General features: G+C 38.2%; 1 protein-coding gene across 1 annotated transcript in view; it reads right to left on the reverse strand.

The window, feature by feature from the left end:
* Positions 1 to 13466, reverse strand: part of LOC105986891 (ankyrin repeat and SOCS box protein 3) — a 125894-nt gene that overhangs the window by 72162 nt on the left and 40266 nt on the right. The window contains exons 4-5 of the mRNA XM_013018018.1: positions 1338 to 1450; positions 630 to 765 (exon numbers count right to left, since the gene is read on the reverse strand). Coding sequence (XP_012873472.1) covers positions 630 to 765; positions 1338 to 1450 — 249 coding nt within the window. The remainder of the gene's footprint in view (positions 1 to 629; positions 766 to 1337; positions 1451 to 13466) is intronic.

A 13466-nucleotide genomic window follows, 5' to 3' on the forward strand; every position in this document is an offset into this window, starting at 1 on the left:
TTCCCTGCCAGCATATGTCATGGTATTTCTCTCCCTTACCTATGTTCAACAGTTTAGCAGCAAGGAAGCAGATACACTATATGGGAGGGCTTTACAGACCCATATACAATAAACATTTCTCGTCTCAGAAGTGTCACATAAACTAAGAATACCATCTCAACACCATCATAGATTCCTGTTGCTATTAGCATAATAAGGTATAAACATGCTTTGAAATAAACCCATTTAAATAATTAGATGAGTATCAAAACATGCAACTCAAAAAGTTTAATGCACTAATTAACGACCTAATAAAATAAACCCACACCACACTTGTACCCTAGAAGTTGTTAAGTGCTCTGGTCCCTATAGAAAACAACAGCGTCATCACTCAATTTGCCAATAAACCTGCCCTAGTGATAGATCATTATGTTACTACTCAGATAAATTAGTAGCTGTGCATTGCATTGCTAGTAATAGACAATAATAACCAGGCTCATAAATCAACTTGTATATTTCTCATTTACCACTCATATAAAACCATATATTATAATCTGATTTATACTTAAATCAAGAATGACTCTTCCAACAAATATATGAAGTTAAAAGTCATGATCATAGCAGTACAAAGGCTAATGTATTAATCTTACCTGATGAAATAAGTATTCTCAAGCTTTCTAGCTTGCCATACTGCGCAGCCACAAATAAAGCTGTGATTCCAAAGTCATCCTGACATTCCTTATTTGCTCCCTTTTTAAGGAGCAATTTTATTATTTCAGCATTTCCCTAAAGCACAGATTCAGATTTTAAATAAATGAAAACAACAAAAATAGAAGGCATTATCTTTTCTTATTGCATTTTCTGAATTCCTTTTTGAAGAAAAACAAAACAGTATTGTAGTACTGGTTGGGGAAGAAGGAACCAATCAGTCTATCATCTATCTCTAATTAACCCATTAAATATAAATATGTTAATTAGTGATCTCTTGGCATTATAATCCTTACAAAGTCCTGCAAAAATATTTTTCTAACCAAAGCACTAAGGAATAATCACAGCTTCTTAACACACTACCATAAAATAAGCCACTACACTTTACCAATTTATATCACAAATATTCAGATGATTTCTTAACTATGCTATCAAGATTTTAAAAACTTAGGTAATCCCTATAGCCCAAAGCTGCTACAGCTACTACAGCATATTCAGAATGATCATTAGCATTTAGACTGCCTTTTCTGTGCTGCACTAACCATCATAAATCATAGGCAAGTAGGAAGCAAAAACCGTATAAAACGGTCATCTTAAAGGGGTAAAACACACAATTTACATGGAAATGAAATAATAAATTCAGAGATTACCTGGAAAGCAGCCTGGTGCAAAGAGTTCCATCCACACATAGAATGAGATCCATTAACATTTGCTCCATGTCGAAGCAACAGCCTTAACACATCTATCTGTCCATTTTCAACAGCTGGAATACAGTAGTCACAAAAATCACTGTCAGCAAAAAGGTACATTTGTAAAACTGGACACTCCTGATGTTCTTATCATTTATTCACCTCAGAACTCATAATGCTGTGATCATTCCTGAACATTTACCGTGACTGGCTTAGCACAAACCCATTTACATACACCTAATCCTTTCTGTCCACACACCACACTATTTTCAAATGTATGTTAAAAGACAAGAGGAAATAGAAGCCAAAAGGCAAATATTTATTTTCTGATAATGGAATCTATATGGCTATAGTTTGTTTAAAATGCACCTGGGGAGATGGACAGAGTTTTTAAAAAAAAAGTACTAGTCTGGAAAAAGAGCTTCAAAAAGGTTGAAAGGCTTGCTATTACCATTTTATCACAAATGACAAGAGTATTCTCAAAAAGTGAAGGCCAGTTCTGCATCTTGGAATTCTTTTATTATTATAAGCAACAATCATTGCTAAAATTGTTTTCTTAGGGGAATGGATGAGGAAAGAGAAATTGGCGCTGTTTGGGGAAGGGAGTAAGTACCAGCCAGAGGGCTTTGGGATAACAAAAAGGATAAAAGAAGATGAGGCTGGGAAGGTGGTTCAGTGGTAGAGTGCTTGCCTTGTGTGCTTGAGACCCTGGGTTCGATTCCTCAGCACCACATAAGCAGAAAAAGCTAGAATGGGCACTGTGGCTCAAGTGGTAGAGTGCTAGCCTTGAGCTGAAGAGCTGAGGCACAGCTCCCAGGCCTAGAGTTCAGGCCCCACGGACTGGCAAAAAACCAAAAACACAAAAATATAAAATGGCTCAAAGTGATAGAGCATTAGCCTTGAGCACAAAAGTTCAGGGAGAGTGCCCAGGCCCCAAGTTCAAGCCCCACAACCAACAGCAACAAAAAAAAAGTTAAATATATATTACCTTGTGATAACTAAAACTACTAAAATTAATCACTCATACTTCTCTACTATCCTATGAAGGATGGCATAACTCCAAAAGGTATACATAGAAGTTATCCTAAGCCAGGTGCCAATGGCTCATGCCTGTAATCGTAACTACTTAGGAGGCTGAGATCTGAGGATCACAGTTCAAAGCCAGCCCTGGCAGGAAAGTCCGTAAGACTCTTATCTCCAATAAACTACTAGAAAACCAGAAGTGGCTCAAACAGTAGAGTGCTCGCCTTGAGCTGAAGAGCGCAGGGACGGCTCCCAAGCGCAGAGTTCAAGTCCCATGACCAAAAAAAAAAAAAGTTATCCTATTTTCCTTTGCATATGTAATTTAACATTAGAAAATATATGTTTAGTCTAAACTAATAGTCTATTGATCATATTTGATTAAGAAATGGACATAATAATATAGGTATATGTTATTTGGAGAATGTGTTACTGAAATGATGTAACAGGCAAGCTGGGTTAAGCTTTGCAGCACCATCTACCACAAAACCTCACCTGAAGGTGGCAGCAATCCTGGGGAAGCTTAAGCATGGAATTAAAGAAAAACAGAATGCAAGAATAAAGCCTATCAGTCCTCCTTACCCAAGGTTTCCTTCTGCAGTCTTCTACAGTCAACAGCAGTCCCAAAGTGTTAAATAGAAGCTGCATTGAGTTTTTTTGTTTGCTTGCTTTATTTTTTTTTCTTGGTAGGTCATGAGGCTTGAACCCAGGGCCTGGGCTCTGTCCCTGAAATCTTTTGCTCAAGGACTCTATCACTTTGAGCCAATAGCTCCACTTTCGGTTTTCTGGTGGTTAATTGGAGATAAAAGAGTCTCACAAACTTTCCTGCCTGGGCTGGCTTTGGACCATAATCTTCAGATCTCAGTCTCCTGAGTAGCTAGGATTAAAAGTATGAGCCACCAGCTCCCTTAGTTTAAAAGTACATGTTGTTGTGATATGTAATAAAAATCTTATATTATCCTATTCCCTCCTGATACTCAGGAAGTGAAGTTTCCCTATGTCCAGAATATCTACCCACACATATATGTTTTAGTCACTCAGGAGCCTTGTGATTTTATATTCGTTGTTACTGTAATATCTTACTGCATATAAATTAAGCTCTATCATAGGTGTGTGTATATATATGTACATATGTACTTTATAGAGAGAGACAGCTATATGTATATATATGTATATATATATATATATACACACATATACATATATACACGTTCAGTACTTTAATGTGAATACAGGCATCCACTCAACATCTTGGAATACATTCCCTGTATAAAGAGGTCACAATAGAGTACTACACAAAATAAGTACACTCATACGCAGTCATGAAACATTAGCTAATAAAGATGTGTTATGCATAGCACGGATGTGAGGGTGATAAATTATTCCTTTAAGGTGAAAATTTGAAGACAGCAGTAGCTATACTAGAGGGAGCTAAGATGCATCTAACAAGATCTACTTTCATGTGCTTGGGTATGGGAAAAGGTTTAAAAACAAGCAAGGTTGTTTGTTTTGTTTTACTTTCCATTTCAAGCATACAGTAATTCTTTGTCTTCTACTACAGTAGGAGGCAGGATATGAGAATCAACAATAGAATCATAACAATAGAAAGGCACTAAGTGGAGTATAGTGTCATGTCCATAATCTCTGCTACTGAGAAGGTAGACATCAAGATCACAGTTCAAGGCCAGCCTGGGCAAAAAGTTGGTGAGATTCTCATCTCAATAAAAATAAAATAAAATAAAGGGCACCGAAGCTGGTATCTATCATCCAACTACACAAAAGGCACAAATAGATTTGCAGTCCAGAATGGCTTGTAAACCATGAGACTCTGTCCAAAAAATTAAAGCTGAGATAGAGGTGTGGCTCAAGTGGAAGAATGCCTACCTAATAAGCACAAGGCTCTCTGTTCAAATCTGTTTGGCAAAAAAAAAAAAAAAGGCTAGCAATGTGGCTTACTGGTAAAGTGCTTGCCTAGTATGCATCAATTCCTCAGTACCACATAAACAGAAAAAGCCGAAAGTAAAGCTGTGGCTGAAGTGGTAGAGTGCAAGCCTTCAGCAAAAGAAGCTCAGGGACAGTGCCCCAGGCCCTGAGTTCAAGCATTTCCAGGACTGGCAAAAAAAAAAAAAGAACTGGAGAAATGGCTCAGTGGTACATAGTTGCCTACATACTCAGTTGCCTACATAGCAAGTTCAAGGCCAGGAGTACACACACACACACTCACTCACTCACTCGCTCACTCACATACTAGACATTTGGATAATAGGTACAGTAACTTTGTCTTTATCAAACTGGGGCATGGGTATGCTTCCAAGAAGCAAGTGATTGTTTCCTGCAGACCTATTTTCTCAACAATTCTGAGAAAAACACCTGCAAAAACCTGTTAGAGACTGCCCACCATCCAGACAGTGCAAATCTTTCCCAGGAACAGAGTCAGTCATTTAAGCAATGAGTGTACTGTGGGGACAGAGGGGACAAAGGTGAAAGAGAAAGGCTGGAGAAGGATCACAAAGAATTATGAGTGCCTCTGCTTTGAGAGCTGTGAGATAGAGAAATGAGAAGCATGTCAGTAACAACGGCAAATTACCTCACCCAACTGAAACTACCACTTGGTAGGAATGCACTGCATACTAGTATTTACTCTGCATTCTGTGTAGAAACAGTTCACTTATTCCAGTTCTTTCTTATGTCCAGAGAAGCATCAGGCTTCCTCCTCTTTATTGTTTGGCCTGTGCTATAATCCCAATTCTATACCTTCTATGTCTTGAGTTTGCTCTCAACATCCCTTCTCTATTGAGTCTACTAGCATATTGTAACCTGGTCTAAATCTGTTCACAATTCCCAGGAAAATCTAAGGTTTTCTTTCATTAAAAATAAACAAACTGAAACGTACTCTTTACTTGACTTATATAACTGTAACCCCTCTATACATCACCTTTACAATAAATTTTAAATAAATAAAGCCAGGAACCAGTGACTCACACCTGTAATCCTGGCTACTCAGAAGGATGAGATCTGAGAATGACAGAAGAAGCCCAGGCAGGAAAATCTGTGAGATTCTTTATCTCCACTAGACCAAAAAAAAAAAAAAAGTCAGAAGTGAAGCTGTGGGTCAAAGATACAGAGCTAGCCTTGAGCATCAGAAGCTCGGGAATAGCATCTGATCCCTGAGTTCAAGCCCCAGGACTAGCACAAAAATAAATAAAAATAAACAAATAATAGGCTGGCACACATGAATGGAGGGAGCAAGGATGAACAAATTCAGTCATTATATTCATTGTGCATTATATAAAAATTGAACTACATAACTTGAGGGTAGGGATAGGAGGGGGGAAATGGAGAATGATAGGGGTGGCATTGATCAAGAAGTAATGTACTCATAACCTGACATATGGAATTGTAATTTCTTTGTACAACTACTTAATAAGATTTTTTAAAATTTTTTAAAAAGAAAATTCAGGTAGGTAGAGGTGTGTCACAAAAATAAATAAACAAGGATTAGTGGAGACTACTTAGCGGTAAGGCTTTAAGTTCAAACTCCAGTACTGCCAGGAAAAATGATAGATAGATAGATAGATAGATAGATAGATAGATAGATAGATAGATAGATAGATAGATAGATGGATAGATGGATAGATGGATAGATGGATAGATGGATAGATGGATAGATGGATAGATGGATAGATGGATAGATGGATAGATAGAGAGATAGAGAGATAGAGAGATAGATAGAGACAGACAGACAGACAGACAGACGCTAATTTAAAAAGGTAAATTAGGATCAATATTGCTTAAAGCAGTTTATTTGCAAATACAAGACTAGAGCAAAAGCCTGGCACCAGTGGCTCACAGCTATAATCCTAGCTACTCAGGAGGCTGAGATCTGAGGTTCAAAGCCAGAAGAGGCAGGAAAGTCCATGAGACTCTTATCTTCAATAAACCACTCAGAAAACTGGAAGTGGCACTGTGGCTCAAGTAGCAGAGCATTAGCCTTAAGCTGAAGATCTGAGGGACAGCACCTAGACCGAGAGTTCAAGCCCCATGACCAGAAAAAGAAAAAAGAATAGAATAAGGGGCTGGAGGCATGGCTCAGTTGGTAGAGCATTAGCCAATAATCAAAAGCAGCAGGTACTGAGTTTGAGTCCAAGTCTCAGGCAGAAAGAAGAGGAAGAGAAGAAGGAGCAGGAGGAAGAGGAGGGGGGGGAGGAGGAAGAGGAAGAGAATAAAGAACAAAAAGCTTGTAATTATTTTAAGAAGGGAACAGGAAAAGGGCAGTGATAAAGGTGATGAGATTAATTAGGATGCATTATATACATATGTGGGAAAGTTACAGAAGAAACTTTTGTACTACTAATAAATGGTAATGAAAAGTTAATTTAAAAACAAAATAAAAATCACACATTAAAAAGTAAACAAATAAGCTAGATACAATAGCTCAATTCTGTTATCCTAGCTACTTGGGAGGTAAAGATTGGGAAATCATAGTTCAAGGCCAGCCCAGGCATAAAACTGCCTAAGAATCCATTTCAATGTCTTGCTGTGGTGGCACACACCTGTTATCCCAGCTACAGAAGAAATATAATGGCTGGGTGCTTGGCAGGTGCCTGTTGTCCCCAGCAATATAGAGAAGAAGTATGAAGATCACAGCCCTGGCTAGCCTAAGCATAAAGTAAGCCACTACTTGGAAGATACCAATGGAAAATGGCTCAAGTGGTAGAATTCCTGGCCTTGCAAGAGGAACTGAGTTCAGTCTCCAGTACTACCAATAAATAAATTTTACAAACAGACTGAGCATAGTGGCTCATAGTCCTACTCCAGAAGCAGAGATCAGAAGGATCAAGGTTTAAGGAAGACTGGGTACCACAGTTCACACCTGTCATCCCACCTATGCATAAAGCATAAACAGGATGGTATTCCAAGCCAGCTTAGGCATAAGCACAAAACCCTATCCAAAAAATAAAGCAAAAAGGCAGGGAGCATGACCAGTGATAGAGTACCTGCAACCACAAGGCTTCATAAAATAAGAATAAAAATGAAAAAAAATAAAAACAAAACAAAACTCCCATGGCTCTTATCAATGTACAATTTTCCTTTCCTTTCTTTTTTTACCTTTAAACTTCCCCCAAAGAGTATACTTCTTGAGTCTACATTCAATTACTCCATTTTTCCACTCATATATTCAGTCAACAAATATTTACAAAGTGCCTACAATATGCCAAGCAATGTTCTAGGTACTAAAAACACAGAAATAAATGAGAAATAAAAATTTCTACTTCTATATTACCCTATCCACAAATATCAAACAAAGTTTACTCCATAATTTGTTTGAAACTATAATCCTCACCCTTATCACCTGAGCTACACCCAAACTCGCCATGCTTCTTTGTACCAACTTTCTTCTCAATGGTAGTCTTATAGTTTTACAATTTTCTCTCAACAGATACTGATTGCTTTACAGGTTAAAGTGTATTTAGTTCATTGTTCTAGAGGTTCAAGGGCATAATGTCAACACTGGCTTGCTTTGGTGAGAATGTCCTGTTGAATAGCATTACAGTCAGGAGCATGAGTGAGAGATCACATGCTGAAACCTGATGCCAGAGTACAGCAAGGGGCCAGGTTCATTCTTTTATAACACATCAGTCTTGAGGAAACCAATTGAGAATGTCATTAGAACTATAAATTTAATTCCTTCCTACAGCAATATTCTAAATGACCTCTCACTAAACTCCACCTCTCTCACATTGTCACACTGGGGAACAAACTCCCAATATATGAACCCTTGGGTGACATACTCAAACTACAGTACCTATAGTCTCAAAATGTGATGATGCACCAAGATTTAGGCCTCAACTCTTATTTTTTATTCCTTTACTTTAGACTCTCCATGAATAAATTTGATCAATTTTAAAACTTCAATTTTCATAGCCGGGAGCCAGTGGCTCATGCCTGTTACTCTAGCTACTCAGGAGGCTGAGATCTGAGTATTGCAGTTCAAAGATACCCGGGGGAGAAAGTTGGAAAGACTCTTATCTCCAATAAACCACTCAGAAAACCGGAAGTGACACTGTGGCTCATGTGGTAGAGCACTAGCCTTGAGCTGAAGAGCTGAGGGACAGAGCCAGGCCCAGAGTTCAAGCCCCACGACCAACATAAATAAATACATAAATAAACTAAAACTTTAATTTTCACTTTTACCTGAATGATTCCCTAACCGCTTCCAGGAATGGCATGGTATGAAGTGACTAGAAGTGAACATGTAGGGAATTCCTGGAATACAGTAGTCACAATCTTGGTTTATTTAGCTGGGTGCTATAAATGGGTGTACTCAGTTTGCCATAACTTATTCCATAAACTTTTGGCACTACAGATTATATATTATGTTTCAATAAAAGAAGGAAGTCTTCAATAAAAGTTTAAAGTCCCCCTACTTTTAAATACAGGGAGTCAGATTTAATCTTCCATTGGCTACTTTATCCATTAAAAAGGCATGCTCACCCATGTACACTGTAAGGTATATTAAATAGGTGGTTTCATTAGGTAGCTGATGAAGAGATATCTTGTGCTATTCAGGCAGGAAAAGAAGTTTATTTACCAAACTGCTGCCCCCACCGTGCTTGGTGGAGAGGCATAGCTGAAAAAGAAAAGGTAATCCACCCCTGGACCAAGACTTATCTAGGCCAAGGCCAGGAAGAGGTGTGGCCAGGTGGGGGAAAGGTGTGGCCACACTGGATCTGGATGTGACCTCAGGGTCCGGGACCCTCCTAAGGTCAGACAGGAGGCATATGACCAGAGGTGGCCCAAGATGTGACCTAGCAGGAGCAGAAGGTGACTGCTTCCAGGTCTGCCAGTTTCCTAGGTAACAGATACTGGGCAGAAACTTAGCCAAGAGGTGGGGAAGTGTCCCAGTGCAGACCTTACATACATACTGCCCATCACAGAGAGAAGGCATGGAATAAACAATGGTATATTTTGGCTCACAGCTTTGAAGGTTTGAGTCCACAATCAAATGGCCCCTACTGCTTTAGGCTTATGATAAGAACACCATGCTGGAGGCACATAGCTAAACAAAACTGCTCAACTTGTAACCAGGAAGTGAAACAAAATAGAAAGAGGAAAGAGTTGTCCTCTTTGAGGGCACACCCCCAAGAACTTAAAATTCCTATTCAGTTCCACCTCTTAAAAGAATATACTATTCTCAGTATCATCACTCTGAGGATCAAGCACCAACAAAGATGATGATGATGATGATGATGATGATACTAGTAATTTTTACTCATGTAATTTTGGAATGTGTATATCTGCTTACAGGCAATGACTATTATAACTGAATATCCTAGAGGCCAAGAGTAAAATACCAAATAATAAAATACTTCAGCAACTGAATCACTATGGTAATGTTAGAGAGCTTTTCATTAAAAGAACATAGTTATTAAACTTGAAAGTATACCATCCTGTATATTTATTTGTAGTTTAGGAACCAAATTTTCTTTTCCTCAACAAACTTTTTAAAATTCAAGTGGTTGTAAATAATAGATGTGATTATCAAATAACACAGATTCTCACATGATAATCAGGATATGCATGTACATGATATATATACCACAGAATATTCTGGGTGATGGAGGGCAGAGGAGAAAGGAATAATTCACTGGGAATAAATGCATAGGGCCAGGCATCTCAGAAACATGAAACTCTAAGTCCTCTTCTACTGTTGTTGAAATCAGCAGTAACATCATCACCATCTCTCCCTATCAGAATCTATGAGAAGTATGTGCTGAATTCACTTTAATAATACTCTGAGCACAAGGAGGCATCTGGAGAACAAAGGAAAATTGATTCCTTTAAAACACCACTACCAATACTGTCAGATGTTAAAACATCACTGGGATCTCATCCATTCAACAATCAATATATGGACAGATAACAAACAGTGTACAGAGGCAGAACTGATAAAGTACTATACTATGTCGTGTAAGCGACATATTAACTAATGATATCAAATAGCCCTTATTTGAATCTCAATTTCAACAAACTGAGGAATACACCACACACACACACACAAACACACACACACACACACACACACACACACACACACAGATCAATCTGAATACTAACTGGATATACAATGTTAATAAGATTATCATTTTAGGTATTTTCTTTAGTAGAGATATGTACATGAATATTTTTGTTTTGAATTATGAGTCAGTGTGTACCATTATGCCTATAATCTCAGGAGACTCATGAGGATCTCCACTTAAGAGGCAAGCCTAGGTTACATGTAAAGACCCAGTCTCAAAAAAAATTATTAAGGTTCTGAGACAGTGAGTAAGGCTGTAACTGAAACAACACTGGCAATGAATTGATCATTACTAAAGTTGAGTATTAGGAATACAGCAATTACATCTTTCTATATACTTTTGTGTATGTTTGAAACTGTCTACAAATTCAGAAAACAAAAAGAATTGACAAATTCTCAAGAGAATTCCAAAATTGGAATTTACAAGCTACTATGAGTACCTGAAATATAGTAATGTATATACTATATAATCTGAATTTCCAAAAACATATCTATACAAAATATAGCTAAATGCTGTCCTACTTAGTAGTATTAAAGTCATACTTTATATAACTTTTAAATGCTTTTAAATGCTTTAAACTCTAAAGAAACAGAAAGAAGATAAAAGAAAACAAGTAGATGAATGCACAGTAAAATAATAACAATAATTAAGATAGAACTAATCTGTACTTTGTACTGTTTATGGCTCATACTATAAGTTATATTGAATTTCTACTTACTATATTATCCTCAATTAAATGGAAAGTCCTCACTATCAGGAACAAAGTCTAATAGTATAGTAGCCTAATAATTACTCAATCTACAGAGGAGTCTGAGGGAAATCCAGCTGTGATATCTACCAGCCCAGAGAGGAGCAAGTGATTGGCCAAAGTGATTTTTCTTTGCTCTCTTACCTTCCCTTGTGGAACTCACATAGGAGCACATGCAAGAGCAGAGAAGGCCCACTTTTCAGATCTAAAAGGATCACTGTTCTTATAGTTTAAGAAAAACTATACTCGTTCTGTTGCTATCTAGAACCCCATCCTCCCATACAAAAGTCACTAGCAATGCGTGGCTACATTTAAGTTAATGAAAATGAAATTCAAATTCCTCAAACTGTCCTAAATTCTCAAGAGTTATATTATGTGATCCTAGCTACTCAGAAGGCTAAAGATCTAAGGATCTCTGAAGGTAGCCTAGTTAGAAAAGTCTGTGAAACTTTTACCTTGAATCAACCACCAAAAAGCCAGAAGTGGAGCCATAGCTCAAGTGATAGAAGGTGAGCTTTGAGCAAAAAAGATGAGAGATAGCACTCAATCTCTGAATTCAAGCCCCAGGCCTGCCACAAAGAATAAAAAGTAAAAAGGTTACACATGGCTAGTAACTATGATAATGGACAGTGCAAACAGAGGATATTTCCAGTCTTTTCTAGACAACACTTACTTTACCTAAAGCTTAAGATTTAGCTTAGAATAGCCTCACACCTGATACTTACCTGATATAAGAAACAGGCCATTAAGTGTGGCCTGTGAATGTTTAGTGAGAGAATGGAAATGGGTCATTTTACAACCAAGAAATGTTCCAAGGGTTTCTAAAAAAAAGAAGAAGAATCATAGTATCTTGTATTACATTGGCACCCAATACAGGCCAGAGGCCAAGGATAAAGAATAATTGAGAGAGCCAGGTGCTGGTGGCTCACGCCTGTAATCCTACTTACTCAGAAAGCTGAGATCTCGGGCTGGGAAGTTGGCTCAGTGGTAGAGCGCTTGCCTTGCATGCCTGAGGCCCTGGGTTCGATTCCTCAGCACCACATAAGCAAAAAGAAAAAAGCCGGAAGTGGCACTGTGGCTCAAGTGGTAGAGTGCTAGCCTTGAGCTGAAGAGCTGAGGGACAGCGCCCAGGCCCAGAGTTCAAGCCCCACGACCGAACCCAAAAAAAAAAAAAAAAAAAAAAGAAAGCTGAGATCTGAGGATCACAGTTCAAAGCCAGCCCAGGCAGGAAAGTCCATGAAACTTTAATCTCCAAAATAGATAAGAGACAACACCCAATCTCTGAATATTCTGAATTCCAGAAAACCGGAAGTGGCACTGTGGCTCAAGTGGTAGAGTGCTCACCTTGGGCTGAAATGCTGAGGGACAGCACCCAGGCCCAGAGTTCAAGCCCCATGACAAAAAAGAAAAAAAGGAAAAGAAAAGAATAACTAAGAGAAAAAGAGGGGGAGGGCAGGAGGAAGAATAAGTAAGAGGACTGGAGATGTGGCTCAAATAGGAGGGTGCCTGCCTAGCAAGCACCAGGCTTTGAGTTTTTCCAAGAAAGGAGAAGGAGCAGGAAGGTGTTCAAACCACAGTACACTAAAATCAATCAATCAATCAAAGAAGAAAGTAATTTCACTCCACCTTGGAAGACAGAACTCTGTGTATAGGAAATATGGAGATGTATTTTTAAGACTTCATCCAGCTGAGAGAGAAGAAAATCCAAGTCCAGAGGGTTGTAACCCAGCCCCTCCAGCAACAACAGATTGTTTTATAATATGAAAGAGATCTGTTAAAAGTATGCTTTATCATTTCCTACAATGTCTAGGAAACATTTTACATTTCTGTTTTTACTGTTACTATAAAGTAGGTACCGTTATATAAGTCAGATGAGTACATTTCTTTTTGAGCAATCTCACTACTTCCATCACTCTCCCAGATTTTCCCTCCCATTCCCACCCACAAGTTGTATAGTTCATTTTCCACATAGTATCTAATGAATACCGTTCTTATGTTTGTTCACCATTGGTCCTCCAATCATGTGCCCCCCCCTTACCCTTCCAAAGACAGATAAATCAACAAACAAGACAAAAAGAAGACAAAAACATTAAAAAAAACTCTCATTTCAATTTCCTGGAGTTCATTTCAATAAATATTGTTTTCTGATCAGAGGTACAGGCCATGTGCCTTTGTGTTCCCCTAAGAGTATCCTCCTTTAGTCTCACTCTGTGTGTGTGTGTGTGTGTGTGTGTGTGTATG

This window comes from Dipodomys ordii, unplaced genomic scaffold (genome assembly GCF_000151885.1).
Source record: "Dipodomys ordii isolate 6190 unplaced genomic scaffold, Dord_2.0 Scaffold37, whole genome shotgun sequence".
Classification (NCBI taxonomy): Eukaryota; Metazoa; Chordata; class Mammalia; order Rodentia; family Heteromyidae; genus Dipodomys; species Dipodomys ordii.